Source organism: Megalopta genalis, chromosome 3 (assembly GCF_051020955.1).
Source record: "Megalopta genalis isolate 19385.01 chromosome 3, iyMegGena1_principal, whole genome shotgun sequence".
Lineage (NCBI taxonomy): Eukaryota > Metazoa > Arthropoda > Insecta > Hymenoptera > Halictidae > Megalopta > Megalopta genalis.
The window spans coordinates 28,874,516-28,892,434 of record NC_135015.1 but is presented as its reverse complement, the minus strand read 5'-3'; the positions used below and the strand labels follow the sequence as shown (position 1 = coordinate 28,892,434).

Sequence of the window (17,919 nt, the reverse complement as noted above, 5' to 3'; positions counted from 1 at the left end):
ATGCAAGGATTTTATTTATACGTCCAGCGAATCATATGCGACACACGTAAATCGTTTTTGACCGAACTTCAGCCGGATGCGATGCCGACTCCAATGGAAAGCGTCGTAACGTGATGAGCACGTTAATTAATACATTAGAAACACTGTTCCTTCGAACCGTCTTCGTGGCCGTCGCGAAACCTCCGATACAAAGGTCAAGGAAATTATTCGAAATCGTTCGGACGATTTCTGTTTGTTCCTTTCTATCTTCGAACGTGTTAGAACAATTTTAGATTTGTTTCTATCTTGGCGCCTGTTGCAGAGGGCCCCCTGAGACGCGCTTGCAAGGCGGGTTGCAGAGTCACGGGGGCGTGGTTAATGTTGAAGCCGGAGTGAAGTTTCAGTAACAGTCTTGCTGAATATAAAATGAAAATATTAAAAAACCGAGAATCACAAAAGATCGTGAAATTTGTTAAGTTATATGTTGAACTCTCTATACAATTCAATTATATAACATCTACGTAATACTACAAACATATTTATTGTTAACTGTAACCTATAAGTTTGTCGGTTTCATTGTCAGATAAAAATAATTAAAATACTATTCCGAATAAAATATATCTAGTTCAACAAAATTTATGATATTATAAATATTAATTACTGGTGTATTTTGTGGCTTGTTTTTTAACTTTTTTTAAACGAATACATGGATGAAGATATCTTTTTATAACATGGTGAGACTTATCGAACAATTAACGCGCTTTTAAGACGCGCTTTCAACGTTATTTTACATGAAAAATGAATAGATGGACAATTACAAGATCATTCAAATTTCATATGTTCAAATCGGTTCAAATTGATAAATAAATTGAACATTTGTGGCGCATTTTTTCGGTTTCGATAATCCCCGCCAGAGGTCAGAGCTGACGAAAAGAAAGCGCGTGAGTGGAAGTGGAAGTAAGAATGCCGTGTTGCAGGTTATTTTATAGAAGAGGTGAGAAGAAAGACTGTTCTATTATCGCCGTACCATAGCATTAATATGTGAGAGTTATACGAGATATAAGTAATCGGTTCGTGTGATACGTAGCCGATGCAATTAGCGCGGGCATTGGAATGTTACCGGAAAAGTAGTTACCTCGAAGACTGACAAGTCCACCGGGAAGGTTATGTTATTAAACTGGCCGTCAAAACGTTTTCCCGTCAGTCTGTCAGGTTCGTCGCTCATGCTCTGTTCTCAGTCAAGATGAACAATTCGAAAAGCAAAGAAACGATAAATCTTCTCGATCTCCTGTCGGACACGGACACAGAATTGTCGGACGGAGTGCTCATACCTAAGAAGAAAAAAGTTAAACGGTAATGCTTAATTCATTTTTATTCATCACAGTGTTCCCCAGATGTTAGTCAATTATTTAAATGAGAATAACAATTTGTCGTAGTGTAACGGATTTATTTCTTAGGTTAATTATGCGCGAGTGTTTTTGTTAAATTTTTTCAAACTTTTTAAGAACCTGAACTATTAAAAATACTTTTACTATATCAAGAGAAAATCTATAATGGGGAGCCGCTGTGTTGAAATTTGTTCATGTTTAGTCCTGTTGCTTGAATGAATGTTTTATGTCAAAGGAAACACAGAAGAGGGAACGCGGTTAAAATGAAGCAAAAATACGTTTGTGGGTGCGGAAGATCAGACGTGAAGATTATATCCCTGTGGTTGGCGGCAATATTATTTACAGTCTGGTTGATAGCTTTAACTTGGCTGACATTTGTTTTTTATAGCGAAATTAAAATGATGGACGTTTCCATAAAATCAGGTAAATACATTTTTACAATTATATCGTTAGCGTTAAGATAGTTTAGTGTTCGCTTGCATCTCTTCTTACTTTTTATTTTTCAAAATGCAAAACGTTTGAACTTTCTTTACGCCGTTTTTATTCTGGAACTAATAACGTGACGAATTTCAGCGGGATATTTAAAAAATGTTCGCAATATATATATATTTCAATATGTATGTTTATTTAGTATATTTACTTTCGCTCTTTTTTCTTTTATATTCCATGCTACGAAATAATTCTAATAATAAACAATATATCGCGTGATCGAACTAAAATAGATGCGCTATCCTTGAGCCTCCGACATACAAATATTTATTTCCGGTCTCACTAACGGCGATACAAATTTAGATCGTCGTTCATTATAAAGTAAATTGAATCTGTCGGTTGTATATATGGAAGCCGTTATAACAGCCTTAATCTATAAAACACGATCGTTTGGTACTCTGTATTAAACCACTTAATAACTGAAAACGATTATCGGTGCGATAATTATGAACACCGATAATTAAAATAACCCACCGATATCACAATAAATACATTTATCTTTCGTAATATAGTTTCGCAAATCTGTAATTTAAAATTTAAAATTCGGTCGGATAAATCGATATTAATAGCTGTCGAGAGCTGCCATTTTCATCACTTATCGATACATCTCGAATTCATGCGATATCACCTTCGAGTTACTATCGATAATTATCAATATCGCGATTCCGGGAAAATCAAACGACACATAAACGTATCTTTGTTTTTAATTATACTGGAGTGGATATTATTGATAAAAATAAATATTGGTATTGATATATTGATATTGATATTGATATTGAAATATTTATATTGATATTGATATTGATATTGATATTGATATTGAAATATTTATGTTGAAATTGAAATATTTATATTGATATTGATATTGATATTGATATATTCATATTAAAATATTTATACTGATATTGATATTGATATATTCATATTAAAATATTTTTACTGATATTGATATTGAACAAATATACTATTTCTTGATTGCATAGTATTAGAAAATATATTATTTTCCTTTACCAATTAATCAAAGAAATTAAATATTTTTGTACACATTCTTTCAATATCTTTCAATTAAGTGAAACATAATTTAATATATATTTTTTCGGAACGACGCCAATTCCAGACAACACGATTTTCATTCAGTGAACTATCTAACGCGAAAATAATTTGCAGAATGCAAAACGCATCGATTCCTTTTTCATTGGTTTGTCATTGATTGTATCAGCCAATTATATCACGCTAATTTATTTAAGCGTCATCTTCGACGAACCGATCTAAAATTATTTTAACAGATCGACGTGCCATTCCAAAATGATTACGTAGAACGCCAGTAATTTATTCACGTCAATAATCGTATTCATTTATTTATTCAAATAATTCATTCGGATAATCGTTCCAAAATTAAATCTCAAACCAATTTCAATATCGTCCTAATAATTTATTTATTCGCACAAACGGTTATTACGAAACAATTCCACCAGTCATTCGGAAATTATCGTCGGTGTTTGATCATGACTGCGATAAGATTACCCCTAATTATTAATTATTAAGGAGCGTACAGAACGTTTGCATAGAATCGTCAAAAGACATATACGATTATTTAATTCTCGTGCAGTATATATAATTTTTAAAACAAATTTGATGCTCTTTCATCACGAAACAACTTCAGAAAAAATGATTTTAAAGTCTTTTGAATAGAAATCACAGCCGTAACTGCATTCACGAAACAAACAGATCGAAGCCTTCGCAAAACGATTAAAAGTACTAACAAAGTATCGTCATCGACTTATTAAAATTATTAAAAATTTATACGTAATGAGTATGTTCCAATTAGCGCAGACAATTCCATTCCGCGCATAGATTTCACGGTCTAACAATAACCGCCAAATTATTTATTCACTTGGTCAACGCACAATGCAGCCTAATAATAGCTACAAAATTATTTATACATTTCTCAAACGATCATGCAACAAATTAATGCTGCCAGAAAATCAAGCAACCCGGAACACACTTTCTCTCACGCACCAAGAACCGCAGACTGTTACGTGTTCGCTGGATTAATCGTAGCCGGGACAATCAACGTTGTTCCGACGCTAAAAAAATTTGCAAATTTCCGCGAGCACGTTCTAGCACGTCCCAGACGCTCACCCAGGTCGGTTAAAAAAAAAAAAAGAAAAAAAGTGACCGAGAGCAGAGGCGAAACCGTGGAATCCGGCACTGGCATCAGGCCTGTGTCTGGTCCCATTTTCCCCTCCCCTTGAAAATTCCCTACATCCGGCGTTATCGGCACCCCTAGGCAGCAGGTAGCCCGTGTGTCGCGGCCGCGTACCAACCCTCGTTCAGTCGATATCTGGCGCACGCCGCGAGCGGTCGCAACGAAAGCTCGCCTAGACAGTGTTGGTTCGTGTGTCCCCTCGTATCGTCGCGAGCTTTTTCTCTTCGGCGATCAAGCACAGCACCGCATCAGGCCGCGCGTGAACCAGTGTCACAGATCGCGTCGCGATAATAATTCGGCCGGTCGCGTCCCCGTTTCGCGAGCCCTCGGGAAAACAGTGCACACGTCCTCGAGGAGGGTGTCCCACCGGGATCGATCGTCGTGCAATTTACCCTCCAGCTAGGTCAAGTTCCGCATGCACGGAGTGCTCGTCCTCGTCGCCGATACGTCCGTTCGGTGGCCGACAGGTGTGCACGGTTTTTTTAGACATCGATTCCCGATCGGACCAGCGCCGAGGAGCACATAGAAGTGTTCCTAATAGACTGACGTGCACGCTCGCCGCCACGCGAGTAGCTACCATGTCTTCTTGGAGCTGGCTCGAGTGGCCTCTCGAGCGGTATCCTTGTTAGCTGCCGGCCACCAATGGCTTTTCCGGAAGCTCTGTCTCCGGCCGAGGACACGATGCGGCTGGCTTTCCCTTCGAGGTCTCAAGAGTCTCCGAATCGGGGAATCGTGAATTGCTCTGATTCGCGGCTTGGCTTTCGGATATCCGCGACTATTTTTCCCGCTGATTGGATCGAGATTGCGGTTTCCAAAGGCTCTGTTTCACGAGGAATAATTCTGCTTCGTCGTTTTCTAGGAGAGAATCGGCGGGTCTCGAGTCGAAGCTTTAGGGGATGATTTGTCGCGAGATTTTTCCATTCAGATTGAAATGATGTTCTCGCGGTTGTGAGGGGATGAAGTGTCTCTGTGCGTGTCGAGGAATAATTTTGCAGTAAGGTATCGGTGCTCCGTGGGACTTTTTCTCGTGAGACTGTCCTCTAGGTTTTAAAGCAGAGTGCGATGATTTAGAGGAAATTATTTGCCGAATGCTGAAACGGAGCTTGAAAGGACGACCTGCGAAGGCTATCTTGAGGCTTTGTTGCTTCGTGGGAATTTTCTTGAAATATTTTTTCAAATTGTTATGTTAGATAACTGGATTATTGTAGCTGCTCATTCTCAGTCTCGGTGTAAAATCGTCGGCTTTTCGTAGACGTCGAACTGCAACTTTCCTTTTAACGAGGTTCAACGTTGTTTCAGATCCTACAAATATTTGTTGCAATATGTAAATAGTATATCTGCTTTGCCACCGCCCAAGCGAAACATCCTGGACAGCGATAAATATTCAGTGACCATGAGTTTAATACTGCGGACGGTGCTGTTCGCTCCGATCGACTGATTTTAATTCCGCGAATGATTTTAATTCTGCGAGGAAGGCTCGGTGAGCAGGTCCCCGGTGAATGATCGATATTGTAATCTCGGAGATCGAATGGTTACCCTTGTTTATTTCGCAAGGTCTCTCGCCGAGTGGCTACACTTGTTTCACAAAGTGTACGGAAAGTCTCGTTTCCCGTGGTCGGTGCGAAGGGGTGGAGATGCGGAAGGGTTGCTCGAGTAGGTAGCTCTTGATCCTTTTCCTGCAACATCTTCCGACGACGTGGAAGCTTTTTTTCCCTTCTTCTTTTTTCTTTCTTTGCTGCTCTTCTCCTGCTTAGCGATCCGACGTGTGGCGAACAATTTGCTGTGCGGGGAATCGCGGCTTCGCCCCTCCGCGGTGATTTTATTTTTCGAGGAGCGGGTTAATTCAGTGTGTCTCGTTAATTGCGACGCCTCCGGAGACGCGTTCAGCCACTTTGTCGGTGACTTTGTTGTAAAAGGAAAATTATATTCGTTTCAAAAGTCGTTTAATTAATCAAAATGAAACTAGGAATATTAGGGAATATTGGTTTAATTATTTTGTAGTTCTAAGAATTTCGGTAATGCCTAGTTTTGTTCAATACGTTACAATAGAAATGAATTTCATATTTAATAATTGAAACGCCTTGATCTTTCTTCTTTGCATTTGTTTGAAATATTAGGAAATATTATATAGGAAGTATTGGTTTAATTCGTTTATAGTTCTAAGAATTTTGGTAATGCCTAATTTGTTCAATACATTACAATAGAAATGAATTGCATATTTAATGTTTAAAACGTCTTAATCTTTCTTCTTTGCACTCATTTGAAATATTAGGAAATATTATATAGAAAATATTAGTTTAATTTTTTTATAGTTTTAAGAATTTTGGTAATGTATAATTTGTTCAATACATTAAAATAGAAATGAATTTCATATTTAATATTTGAGACGCCTTGATCTTTCTTCTTTGCACTCGTTTGAAGCGTTTAAAAAGCCCCGATTGCAACGAACAGAAACGAGACAAAAAGTTCTATTTGTGTTTGATAATTCTATTTGCCCCGAGGCCGCCTTATTCAAATTAATAATACGTTCTCCGTGACTGATCGAAGAATGACATCAAACCGGGCGTAAAAAAACTGTTACAGCAAGCCGCGGTCTTTGCGTGAAATATATCGAATCGAGCCTTTCACGTTTATTTTTTCTTAGACAAATATTGAACAGAGTTTTTTTCCTTGTCTTTCTAAATTCTTTGATCATTCGAACACACCTCGATATATGTATATAGTTTACGAATCGAATGAACGAATGAATGATTGAATGAATGAATAGAGTAAACGCGAAATTTTAATTACGATCACCGCGTAATTGACAAATTGACGAACAAAATCTGACGCAACTGTCGATCGAGCGATCGTAAATACAATGACCTTCGTATTGATAAAAAATAATTGTGCACAATTAGTAGCAGGAATCTATAATAGCCCGAACGAGCGAAAAAAAGGCCGTTATCGGCGTCACATGGTCGACCGCATATTTTTTCACCTCGTTCTTCGTCGTTAAAAGCTCGACGATTAACGAACTGCGTTCCATGCAAGACGATGTATTAAATATTTAACAGCCTGCGTGTTTCCGTATTTAGAGACCAGATACGAGCGCCGCGCAGAGCACCTCGAAAGCACGATTTATCTGCACGATGGCTCTTGGTTTAGCTGTCTTCTTCTTGTTCGAGCGGCGGACTAAACGCCACAAAAAAAAAAAGAAAAAAAAGATTAAAAATGAGAAGCTGTGCTGTATGACGTCAGTCATATTTTCCAACATTTTTACGTTTCGATCCTGATGAAATTGGAAACAATAGATCGGCGTAAAAATGAATTTCTAAATCGGAACAAACAATTCCGTCACCTGTGCTATAAGTTGAATCATTGCTATGAATTGAATACGATGTAACAAGATTTTACAAATCTGCTTATTCTACGCAGTTGTACAGTAAATTCTCCCTAATTGACGCTCAAGTTGTACATAAAAATCGACAATTTGGAAAGAGGAGACACGATTCTTATATTGGGTTGGCAAGAAAGTAATTTCGGTTTGCACCAATGGATAGCGTTATGTTTGCATTATCATTCTTTTGTCAAGGTTATCATTTTTTTGTCTTCAGCTTTGGTAGTTGACACGTTTAGGTTACTATAGAAACAAGTCCCGTGTAGTTTTGTTTTTACAACTGATAGTTTGCTGTCAATTTTAACACGAAGTGCAAACATGAACGTTTTCGACACATTTTACCTTTTTATTTTCATAGAGGCAAGAAAGCGGCCGAGGCATACAGTAATGTCTCCCTAACTGACGCTCAGATTGTGCACAAAAATGGCCAATTTGGGAAGAGGAGATACGATTACACGAGCCTTGCAGCTCGTTTTTATAGTTCTTGACAATTCATAACTATGGAAACGAACCGCAAGGCTCGAATAATCGTATCTCCTCTTCCCGAATTGTCCATTTCTGTGAACAAACCGAGCGTCAATTAGAGAGACATTACTGTGTGTGAAGTTTATGGCGCGTGAATTGCTTAACCGAACGCGCGTGTCAGAATTGCTTCAAAAAATTTCGTTCCGAAGATTTTTCACTTAAAGATGACCAACGTTCGGGTTGACCTTCTGAAGTGACGATGACAAAATCAAAGCCATAATCGAATCGAATCGTCGTATAACTGTACGAGAGATTGCAAAAAGGTTAATTGCATCGCACACAACAATTGAATATCGCGTAAGATGTTTTGGACTTGTTAAGAGGCTCGATATGTTTGGATTCCACGTGAATTGAAAGAAATTCATTTAAAACGCGATACGCGTTTTAAACGTAATGCAATCGACCTTTCTTCGAAATCAATTATCACTGGAGATGGAAAATGAATCGTTTACAATAACATGAATCGAAAAAGATCATGATCCAAGCGTGATGAATCGGCACAAACCATATCGAAATCTGAATCGCATCAGAAAAAGCGAAACTGTCCATTTTTGTACACTCTGAGCGTCAATTAGGGAGAATTTACCGTACACGAGATGTGTGTACAGTGCGAACGATCCGAGAGCTCGCGCCTGAATTCCGGAACAAAAGAAATGCGTGACGTCAGCGGCTTCGTTGGATAACCCAATTGGAATAATGATTTAATTAAGTTGTTACTTGTTAACCGAAGCATTCAAGCTGAAACGGGTTAAGATGTCTGGTCTAGAAATGCAGCCGTTTGACGCCGTAAACGCAAACAATAATTTGTGCATAATACATAATTGCGTCCACCTGGCATGTCGACGCGATGTTTTCATTTAATTATTCATAATTTACATCTCGTCTATCTGCGATGACTTTGCTGTATCCTCGAAGTCGACAAATTGGTGGTCAAGGGTCTCCTGATTGATTTGTGTTGTTCAACATTGCTTATTAATTACCTTTTTTTTTATTAAGCTTTCTGTCGGTATAGCGGATCAAATAATTCGAAGCGCACTCGTTGACAATTATACAGGCTGTCCCAAAAATGGTCTCTTTATCATCTAAAAAAGACTCAACTCGTTTAGTCCAGTTCTAAGAAAGTTATTGCGTTTTGAAAAGTGTTCAAATATTAACCGTAGTCAAAAACACGGTGTCCAAAAAATTATTAATATGGCCTAAAATTATTAGTATTTCCGGGAAATAAGGGGTTGTTGAGGTCATTTGAAATAACTTTTTCCTTAGCGAAAATGCAATCCGCGGCTTTGTTTACGAGTTATTAACGAAAAACAGTGACCAATGAGAAGCGAGATCAGCTAGCAAGAGGCGGGCCGAGCCAACGAGCGAAACTGGGCTTCGTGCGCTGGTCGGCTGGCCCGCCTAGCGCCAGCCGGGCTCGCCTCTCATTGGTCACTGTATTTTCGTTAATAACTCGTGAACGATGTCTCGGAGAAAATTTTTGTAAAGGAAAAAGTCGCTTCAAATGACCTCAGGAACCCCCCATTTCCGGATTACGAGACGTTTTCGGGACATCCTGTACCTATTAGACGAAGCTTGTTCAGTCAGCGTCTTCGTATCGAAAACGTTTGCGTGTCGCAGAGCATAAATTAATAAAGCGGACGCTATCTCGAGGTTCTAAATTGAAAAAATGATAATTATTTATCACGAGGCACCGGGTAGAATTAGCTTCTATTTTTAACTTGCCTCGATAACGTTCAATTACAATGGCAAAGAGCGGCGTTGTAATTCCTCGGGCCTTCGAGGCGCAGATAAAGTAAGTTTGACCAAGTATCGCGGCGACAAAGGTGCTGCAATCTCAAATGAGAGCTTAGAGTCATCCCGGCGGAAGTGTGGCCAAAGATAGAATCTGTTCGGATGAAAAATAGGATGTTCGACAATGGAGCCCTCCTCGATCAAAGAACGGAGTCTTCAACAATGGACCCTTCTTCCATAAATGCTCGGGAGACCTCGCTCGCCGTCTCGAAAACTAAGTTGAACGTGATATACGGTCTGCCGTGACGTTCGAACGCGACGGGAAAACACGTAAAATTGCGGCTTGAATTTCACGTAATACACGAGAAACAACTCTGTCATTACGGCGGCCGGAATTAATGACGATCAGCTCTGTAATCCGGTAATCATTTCCGTCACGGGTTACGTTACTGTAACAGAGTCGCGGCGCGACGTGGAAACGGCGAAACAACGGGAAACCGTCGCCCGGAATGCAGTAAATTCTCTCCAATTGTCACTCATAATGTAAACAGAAGTGGACAAATTGGGGAGAGACACGATTATTCGAGTCTCGCGGCTCGTTTTTGTAATCGCCGATTGTCAACAACTATTTGGTTGGTGGGTATGAAATGGCGGATTTTTAAGTGAATATATAAAACTGTATGTCTTTTTTTAAAAGCTGTTTATTTAATCAAGATATGCTTCGTTTGCTTCGATACACTTTTCTCAACGAGATTTTAACGCATAGGTGACTGTCTTAAAGAAATTCTGATTTTTAGAATCAGTAAATTCTGATACGGAATTTTTCAGACTGTCTTCATTTTCATATCGTTTAGCCCGTGGAAACTGTTCTAAATGTTTAAACAAGGTGAAAGTCGATCGGCGAAAGATCCGGCGAATAAGCTGGGCGCTGCAAAATTTCATATTTTAATTCATTTCATTTCGCAATTGTTTTGCACGACGTACGCGGCCGAGCGTTGTCGCGGAGAAGTATCGGGCCACGCCGATTAACAAGCGATGGGCGTATAATTTTCAATTTTTCATGCATCTCATCGATGTACTGGCAGCACTTTTCGGCTGTAATTGTCTCCCCAGTTCGATGGAACGAGTAGCGAATTACTCCGGCCACATTCGTTTCCACCGATGCTTTCGGAGCATCATTTTTCACAGATGTTTTGGGTCCACCACGCGGTTCATTTTCTAGGGAAAGATCAGCAGACCGAAAATTTTCAAAGCAACGCTGCACTTTTCGATCGTTAACAGTATTCTCCCCGAACGCCTGGTTTATATTGCCTGCAGCTTTTGTAGCATTATTACTAAGTTCATACTCGAATAAAAAAATTACACGAATATCGGTTGAATTCGTATCCTTACGAAATTCAAAAGAAATAACAAAATGGAACACTTTTGAGAAAATCTTCCTTGTTGAAATGCGACTCTGATAATGGACCGTACGACTATAAACGAGATTATGCCACAAACAAAACGAAAACAGAGAGAAAAACGTTCACATGTAAAGAAAATCGGATAAAGAAAGCCTAAATGTGAAGAAAACCTAATAATTCGCGAGCATGCCCCTTACGTACGAAAGTATCTTTAACATTTGCCTAAAATTTGATATTTTAACAAGTATATGTGTCTCATCAAATAAACAGTGTATATTATAGAGAAGCATCTGATACATCGTTTATGTTGCATTATTGTTTTATTCAGCGCATACGACAAGTAACAAGAAATACTAAGAACAATAGAAATAACCTTGACATAACGAAAACAGGGAAACAAAGGATCACGTGCAAAGAAAATCCGACAATATAAAAACGATCCGCGAGGCTCGAATAATCGGTGTCTCCTGTTCTCAAATTGTCCACTTCTATTTACAAGTTGAGTGACAATTTGAGAGAATCTACTGTATCTCTTTCGCCCTGCTCCAGAATTTCGCTGGATCGCGTCGCAAAAAAATAGAAAATCCGATCGATCCGGCACGCTCGTAATTAACAACGGCTCGTCGATGATAAATCGTTTCATCGCGGTCGGCGACGACGACGACAACTACACACGCCCGCGAGGTCCGATCTCTCTCGCTCTTTCCCGTTCGACGAGAACTCTTATCGAGCCGTTCTGCCGACAAGAGTCACGCGAATTTCGTATTATTTCCAATGCCGGTATATCTTATCAGAAACAAGCAGGCGCCATATTGGCTCTGACGCCGGTGTACGTATGTAATCCTTTTGGTGCGCGATGCGACGGAGTCGCGCTGAATCCTTTTTAAATTCGGCCGAATCAGGCGGCGAGCGTTATCTGCGCAACGTGTTTTCGTTAAACAACCGGTTGTGCGCGTAATCGGCTCTTTTCCCCGGCGAAAATAGCGGGGCGAACGCTGATAACTCATTCAAATTTGCTTTGCGGACGCGCGGCTTTATCGTTCGAACGGGAAACCGCTTCTGCTAAATAGTAAGTAAGGACGAAGTCGCTGTTCCCCACTGTGACAACGGACGTCTTCTTCGAGCGCGTCGATTTACGGTTTCAAAGTGGAAATTCATGCTGAGAATCTGAAACGCTTTTGGTCGCCCGCGAGAATAATAAATCGAGAGCACCTGTTGTGCTATTAGAAATGATTAGATAACAGATCTTGCCGCGCGCGAGATTCCGATTCCAGTAGTCGGATTCGAACAGAATAAAAAGGCTGTTTTATTTCAATATTTCTCTGTGCGATAGAATAGTCTTCTTTAACACGTTCGCTACCAGCGTCGCACGTGTACGACGACCACGATTTTGTATTTCACGTGATGAACGTGGAAGCAATTTTGTGAATATAATTATCGAGAATTGCAATACATAGCACACATGATATTTAGAGAATTTATAGCTTCTCTTTGACGACATTTCTATCATATTCTTTTTCATCAAAAATGACTTATTGATTGACGTCTATTGATTTTTTTTCACAGTTCAGCATATTCTTATAACCAAACTGCGGATTTTATGGATTTGTGAAAATAGTGTTATATAATATAATAATTTATATATTGTTATGTTATATAATATATTAATTTGATATAACATTGTGAATAGATAAGAAGAATTTAATAATACAGTTATACACTATTTTCAGTATATTATAACGATTAAAAGAAGCAATTTATTGTCATTCAATTTCGGTTTCTCACAATCGTCTTCGAAAATTTCTATTTTGCATAAATATGCGCAGTTTATCCGTATAACATTTAAACTTGTTTATCCAAGCATATATTATCGTAGAACTCGCGCGATCTTTAAATAAATCCGATCTTGCTGTTGTTATAAAATTTTATCGAAATTGGTTAACCCAGAGTCGAACCACAGGCGTTGAAAGATTGAAAAAACTGCAGATTTCTTTCCAATTTTCTTTGCATCAAAATCGTGATAAAACTACGATTTTTGCCATTTTCAATTTGTTGTAACTCATAATAACGTCAACTGATTTCGATAAAATTATTATTAATACGTTGAGCTTCACACGAATTGTTAAGGAAATCTCCGTCAGTCCACGCGCGTTTTTAGTTTTATCATATTTTACACTATCAGTTTCCTAAACGGAAAGTTCACTATCAGCCACCGATGGCTGTCGTGGCACTCAACGTGTTAACTAATTAACTGATTACCCTTATTGGCTCACATAAAAAAAAGTTTAAAAAACGAGAGTTTTTTTATTTTTGTTGTCTTTCCAATTAATAGCAAAATTTAACAATAGCATTTTGGTCATCGTCCAGCGGAATAGTTCCTCTGTAATCTAAAAAAAAAATCCAAGTCACTTAGTCCAGTCTTAAAAAAGTTATCGCGTTTGAAAGGTATGCGCTCAATTTTGTGAGTAACTGTACACCGGTCTCGTTAACGGTAGTTCTAGTGTTAATACGATAAATACGATAAATATGACTCTATGTATCGCTGATAGCGAACGCGTCAAACATAAATCTCTTGACACCCAACGCGAGCCACTCGAACAACAACACAGAAAATTTGTCCCACCAAGCGAAAGGCTACTTTACGGCGAACATACAGTGCTCCACAAAAGTATTTGTACACCTTTTAAAACGCAGCGACTATCTTAAAACTGAACTAAATGACTTGAATTTTTTTTTAGATGACAGAGGGTCTAGTCTACTAGACGATGACTGAAATGCTTCTTTTTTTTCATTTTGATATTACCTGGAATGACAAAATAATAAAAATCTCTCGTTTTTCAACCTTTTTATCTGAAAGTTAAAAAACGAGGGTTTTTAATTTGTTCTTCTCATTCCAAGTAATAGCAAAATTAAAAGAAAAAGCTTTTTCTTTTAATTTTGCTATTGACGCCCTCCGCGTTAAAAAACGAGGGTCACCTAAACAAAAATTCAAGTCATTTAGTTCAGTTTTCAAAAATTTACAGGTGTTTTAATGTGGTGTTTTTATTCCAAGTAATAGAAAAATTAAAAGAAAAAGCTTTTTAGCCATCGTCTAGTAGACTAATCCCTCCGACTAGTTGGACTTTTTATTATTTTGTCATTCCAGGTAATATCAAAATGAAAAAAAATTTATTGGAATATTACTTGGAAGAAAAACACCGCATTAAAACACCTGTAAATTTTTGAAAACTGAACTAAATGACTTGAATTTTTGTTTAGGCGACCCTCGTTTTTTAACGCGGAGGGCGTCACCTAAAAAAGAAATTCAAGTCATTTGGTTAAGTTTTCAAAAAATTTACAGCTATTTTAATAGGTGTACGCCACCATACGACAAAAGAAGGTGTGATTAAGGTTCTCCTTTGCTAAACTAGCATGTAATTTCCTCGCGTCGATCGATAATCCGTAAATAACGCTGGACTCAAAGGAATCTTCCCCGAATAAAACCGAAAGAAACGATATCCAGCCAGCAAACCCGAAACTCCCGAAACGAGAACTCTCGTCCGATCGCAAAAGTTCGGCTCTCTCGCCGAGCACCGGCCGTCTCTAAACGAATTTTCCGCGCCATCAGCAGAACGAATTCGGGCGACACGTTAGTCAAAGCCCCCGGAACCCGGACAACAGTTGTCACCGTGGGCCGAAATTCGGTCGAAAATCCGTGGGGGGAAAAACGGTTGCGACACGGCGCCGCGCCGCTCGCCGTTCCCGGTAACAATTGCACATTGTTTGCCGCAGTCGGTGCACCCGCGTAGTCACGCGCGTGCAATTTATATCCGCGAGTCGATCGCGTGCGCGCACACCGAGGAGAAAAATGCGGGCATCGACGGCGCAGCAAAAAAAAAAAGAAAAAAAAGCATACAAAAGGAGAAACGAGCGGTCGATTGTGTCCGATAAAAATTTCTGTTGATCGGCGATGCTCGGCCGGTTTTTCCTGCACCGTTCGTTACCGAATCGCCGCGGCTTCGGCTCGTTTTACAATTAATCTTTTAGGCACGACGCGCCGCTATAGTGGCTTCCGCGGATGTCATCTTTCAGAACGATGCGCCACTATAGAGGCTCACTCGCTCATCGTTTGGCTCGAATAATCGTCTTCATATGCATTGTTCCACACCTTTTTTTTGTCTTCGCATCGATTTACAACAGTCTACAGGCTGTCCCAAAAATGTCTCGCAATCCGGAAATGGCGGGTTCCTCGGATCATTCGAAGAAACTTCTTCCTTTACAAAAATGTTCTCCGAGGCACCGTTAACGAGTTATTATTAACCGTGACCAATAAGAATCGAGTACGGATGACGCGAGGCGGCCCAGCCGACCAGCGCGCGTAGCCCAGTTCCGCTCATCGGCTCTATCGCCTCGCGCCAGCCGAGCTCGCCTCTCATTGGTCACTGTTTTTCGTTAATAACTCGTTAACGGTGCCTCGGAGAAAATTCTTGTGAAGGAAAAATTTGCTTCGAATGGCCTGAGGAACCCGCCACTTTCGGATTGCGATATATTTTTGGGACACTCTGTATATACAGACAGAATATACAGTATCAGACTCTGCCGTCCAGAGAAATAGCCTCGCGCAGAATTCAGCCGTACCTAAAAGCTTAACTTCCACTTTATTGCTGAGCAACGATTAACCAGAATTTCTTTGAATAAACGAAACGGTCGCTTCACCGGTCGTTTCACGTTCTCTACGCGAACCACGAAATCGTCGCGCACGTGTGACGCCGACAGCGAGCGTGTCCTCGCTGTTCGTTCGCGCGTTTCTGAAACGTGTGTTCGCGCGCAGCATTCGGACCGAGAGCGTTGCCGATTTCCCGGCGGGGAACAGTTCGCTGCGGCGCCGATCGCGGCTCGCTCTTGGCCCTGACAGTGGATCCTCCTCTTGTTTCGCAATGGGACACGGCCGAAGACGCGTGCGCGCGCGCGCCCGGAGCCTCGGCTCGGTTTAGTGTCGCGCAAACGATCGGCGCGAGCAGCCGATCGCCGTCGAAATCCGCTCCGGACAGGTCGATTCGCACGGCAACTGGCTCGGGCTCTTCCGGCGACACCCACGCGCGCCGATAGTCCTCCGACGAAGCCGCCGGCGCGGCGGCATTGTTCCCCGCTCCCCCCCTCTTCTTCTCTTATCAGCCCGGAGTGCCTTCGACGGCACCGCTGATACACTTAAATCGACCGCGATCGCCGTCGACGCGTTATCGCCGTTCGCTCCCATTTTCACGGATATCGTTGCTCCCGCCGCCGCCGCCGCCGCTCGCGACGCCGCCTCGATTTATTGCTAATTGTTTCGGCTCCGCGGGACGATCCGGTCCGCCGACTCTTCATGGTGTAAGATGAGGAGTGGACGAACGTACGACGTGAGTTACGCTCGTGGAATCGTTCGACGAAGATCGGACCCCGAGATCGTCTGGCATTGTGATTTGTGAACCCGTGATTGTTGTCCGTTCCGCGCAGACTTCTGTGCTATTCTTTCGGTAGAACTTCGAAGTCTCTCGGTAGATCGAAGTGATTAGGATCGAGTTGTTAATTGTTAATCGTCGTCACTGTCCGAGTGTATATCTGTTTCGATCAGTGTAGATCTGTTTCGATCGGTAGAAATTACAGAGGGCTTCTCTTATAATCGTTCTGTCGATAGCGTGAGCGGTTGTACTCGTCGATTGAGACGTTATCTCGGCCAATATAGCCCAATGGAAAATGATGAAACTTGTTTTGATATACCGGATACTTACCGAACAACCTATTTCTCCTCTATTTACGTTTGCTTATCTCTGCGCGACAATTCCGACGAAAATAGCGCTAACGAAATACAACGGGTATTCGAAAGTGTTCGAACGCTTTTGTAACTTCGACTTGTGTGTTATATATGAGCCGTTTATTTTGAAAGTGGCATAAGTCACTGTTTTTTTTTCTTTTTTTTAAATGAAAAGATACCGTTCAATTGTAATTAGTGTTACCATTAACTCGATTTGCTTGAAAAAGTGACTTATGCCACTTTCAAAATAAACGGCTCATATTTAAGTAAATATGCATTGAAGGGAAAATATAGTATAGTAGTAATATAGTATTGTATAGAATAGTATAGTATGTAAGTGTGTCAAAATGTGCAAGAAACTTTCGATTTAGTGTAAAACGTTATTTATATAGATAATAACGTTTTATACTAAATCGAAAGTTTCTTGCATTTTGACACTTATCATATACTTTAATATACCGTAAAGTATTTTCTCCCTTCAATGTATATTTATTTAAATATGTCGCATCGAAGTCGAAGTTATGTTAGTGATCGAATATTTTCGTTACCCGCTGTATGTACAGTAATGTCTCTCTAACTGACACACGCTCAGATTCTATACAAAAATGGACAATTTAAGAAGAGGAGATACGATTATACGATATAGTCAACAACTATAAAAACGAGCTGCAAGGCTCGAATAATCGTATCTCCTCGTCCTAAATTGTCCATTTTTGCGGACAATCTGTGCGTCAATTAGAGAGACATTACCGTAGCTCGGTTTCCGCACGACCGAAATTATTAATACCCGCTGAACAATTTACTCGAAAAGCTTCTTCGTTGTGAATCGTGGACTCTCGAACGTTACGGAATCATGTAAATAATGTTGTAATTAATCATGCAAATGCTACCTTGCATTTTCATAACGATCGACAGTCTAATCGCTGTAGTTATTCCCGCAAAATGATTCGCGTCACGATATCGAGAGTTTCCTTTTCTGGTTCGGCGAATGATATCGCGATGATTGAACGTTGAAACATTTTTTTACGATTGTTGGCGAACGT

General features: G+C 40.2%; 1 protein-coding gene across 6 annotated transcripts in view; it reads left to right on the top strand.

The window, feature by feature from the left end:
* Positions 1-934: 934 nt before the first annotated feature.
* LOC117222181 (uncharacterized) overlaps positions 935-17,919 on the top strand; it is a 31,571-nt gene continuing 14,586 nt past the window's right edge. For 2 of the 6 annotated variants that reach the window (XM_076520522.1, XM_033473743.2), the window contains exon 1: positions 15,620-16,481. Coding sequence is in view for 3 of the 6 variants with exons in the window: in XM_033473745.2 (XP_033329636.2) it covers positions 1,223-1,332; positions 1,603-1,790 (298 nt within the window). In the remaining 3 variants the exon portion in view is untranslated. Of the gene's footprint in view, positions 1,333-1,602; positions 1,791-4,185; positions 4,533-15,617; positions 16,482-17,919 lie in introns of those variants that run through there. The other 4 variants (XM_033473746.2, XM_033473745.2, XM_033473744.2 and 1 more) reach the window with 4 other exon arrangements.